At 54.1% G+C, this 2,500-nt stretch overlaps 1 protein-coding gene across 1 annotated transcript in view; it reads right to left on the bottom strand.

The window, feature by feature from the left end:
* PTSG_05221 (uncharacterized protein) overlaps nt 1–2,343 on the bottom strand; it is a 3,094-nt gene extending 751 nt beyond the window's left edge. The window contains exons 1-7 of the mRNA XM_004993742.1: nt 1,924–2,343; nt 1,549–1,671; nt 1,247–1,326; nt 801–978; nt 422–597; nt 187–230; nt 1–22 (exon numbers count right to left, since the gene is read on the bottom strand). The exon at nt 1–22 is cut by the window's left edge and continues 75 nt beyond it. Of these exons, the coding sequence (XP_004993799.1) occupies nt 1–22; nt 187–230; nt 422–597; nt 801–978; nt 1,247–1,326; nt 1,549–1,671; nt 1,924–2,323 (1,023 nt within the window). The 5' untranslated portion in view covers nt 2,324–2,343. The remainder of the gene's footprint in view (nt 23–186; nt 231–421; nt 598–800; nt 979–1,246; nt 1,327–1,548; nt 1,672–1,923) is intronic.
* Between the last annotated feature and the right edge of the window lie 157 nt (nt 2,344–2,500).

Genomic DNA, 2,500 nt, shown 5'->3' with positions numbered 1-2,500 from the left:
GCGCCACCACCCGTCGTCCACACTGGTGGTGTCACCATGTACAATCAACGCGAAGGGGTGCCAACCAGAGAGAGCGAGAGCGTGCAAACGGGTGAGTGCGCGTGCATGTGCATTGCTCGCAGGCATGAAGAGGGGGTTGGGTCAGCAGGACAAGCGTAACTCATGTGGTTTGTTTGCTAAACTCACCACTCATGAAGCTTGACGACGTCACCACTTTGGACAGAGATGTGCTGCAAAACAGATGCACATTGACACGAGAAGTGGGAGCAAAAGGGGGGGGGGATGAGCTGGTGAAATACGGAAGTGATCCGGGAGAGCAGGAAAGCTGTGCACAGTCACACATTGCAAACACACACACAGACACACACATACATACACACACGCACACAAAACAGCATCTCACGCATCAGCAGCTCAGCACCTCCTTTGTTTCGCCCAAGTAGTCAAACATGACGACAGCGCTGACGTGTGCACCGCTGCTGAGATCTGGCGAGTCCACAACTCGCGTCTCAACACCACCACCACCATCATGATGATCATCATCATGATCACCATCGTCATCATCATCGTCATCGTCCCAGTCCTCGCTCTCCTCCCCTTTGGAGACGATTCGTACGGCCAAACACGTGCAATGAGTTGACGTGCTTTCGCACAGTGTGTGTGTGTGTGTGCGATCATCACAAAGGAATGACCAAGAGCACGCAGCGAGCAAGCTCAGCTCAGCACTCAAGCAATTGCTCTGCCAGCCAACCATCGCACCATCCAAACCAAGCATGAACATATCGTTCCAATCCTCGCACCTTCATCATCATCATCATCATCCTCGTCGTCATCGTCATCGTCATCTGCGTTTTCCTCCGCAATCGCACGCGCGCGTGTGTGCGTGTGCGCATGTGTGCGTGCGTGGGCGCGTGTGCGTGTTCGCCTGCTGCTGCGGCGACGAATGCTGCGGCGAAGGGCAGTTTGAAGCGAAATACCCTGTTGTTCTCGCAGTTGCATCGAAAAGTGGTGGCGGTGGTGGTGAGCGTGCGTGCGTGTGCGTGTGCGCGTGTGTGCGTGTGTGTGTGTGCGTGCGTGCGTGTGCGTGTGCGCGTGTGTGTGTGTGTATGTGCGTGCGTGCGTGTGCGTGTGCGTGTGTGTGTGTGCGTGTGTGTATGTGCGTGCGTCATATACAAGTCACAACAACGTAAGACGTTTGATCATGCACATCCCTCCCTCCCTCCCCCACCAGCAAACACCGTCTCACTTCGAGGACAGCGAGTTGGGCGTGACAGCACTGCATCCGCGTGTGATTCGCGCGGACTTCGTGCTTGTGTTTGTACAAATCTGCAAACAGTGGTGATAAAGCATCGAACAGTGTCAGGGATGATGGGCAGGTGGAACGTGTGCTGTGAACAGGGAGAGCATGAGAGGAAGGGCGTGTGTGGAGAGCGCGAGGGTTTGGAGTGTGGCCTGTGCTTGCGACCACCAATCAATAATGCACAATCACAAGTCAACAAACAAACAAACAAACAAACAAACAAACAAACAAACAAACAGCAGAAGCACCTGGGAGGACATCGTCTGCGCGGCCGAAATGGGGCTGATTGCGGTACTCGTGATAGATCCTGTTGACGCCTTCTAGCAGCGCCGTCTGCTCCCCAATCGTTGTCGCAAGTCCGCTCACCTCCCCTGCAGCAGCCACGACAACATTATGACAATGATGATGATGGCGATGATGGTGATGATGATGATGATGATGATGATGATGATGATGATGATGATGATATTGTGACGTGAACAGGAACGCTGCTGCTGCTGCTGCTGCTGTTGTTGTTCATGTTGTTGATGTTGTTGTTGATACTCATAACACCCGGATCCCACATGAGCTCACACCCACTTCCCTCGCTTTGCAGCACCAGCACCGCAGCCACGCCAGCTCACCTGCGATGCGGCCTGTCGTCTTGGTGATGTACTCGTCGTTTGCGCGCCCTTTCTTCGACACCACGATCTGCGGTCGCAGCCACACGGCATCCCCCTTTCCTTTGTCTTCCTCCTCCTCCTCCCTGTCCTTCGTTTTTTGTTGCTTGTCCCGCCCGGCTTTGGTCGAACCGCTGTTCCCCTCAGTTGCAGAACTGGACGTTTCATCCGATGGCAAGTCTTTCCTGTCCTTTGGTCTATCCTTTTTCTGCTGCTGCTGTTGTTGTTGCTGCTGCTGCTGTGTGGACAACACTGGTGGCGCCTCGAATTCAGCGACGGGCGGTGGTGTGCATGGCGCAGGTGTGAAGCTGTTGAGCCACGCAGAGAGCTCGCAGCCCATGTTGCACGACTCAACACCCTGCATCGTGTGCTCCTGATGTTGTGTGTGTGTGTGTGTGTGTGTGTGTGTGTGTGCGTGCGTGTGTGTGTGTGTGTGTGTGTGTGTGTGTGTGTGTGTGTGTGTGTGTGTGTCCAGTGGCCATGACGCATGGCTGCGATTATTTTTTTTTTTATTTTCATATTTTTTGTTCTCCCCTCCCCC

Source organism: Salpingoeca rosetta (assembly GCF_000188695.1).
Source record: "Salpingoeca rosetta unplaced genomic scaffold supercont1.12, whole genome shotgun sequence".
In the NCBI taxonomy this organism is placed as follows: domain Eukaryota; class Choanoflagellata; order Craspedida; family Salpingoecidae; genus Salpingoeca; species Salpingoeca rosetta.
Note: the sequence above shows the minus strand (reverse complement) of the source record. Positions and strands in the feature narration are given on the sequence as shown.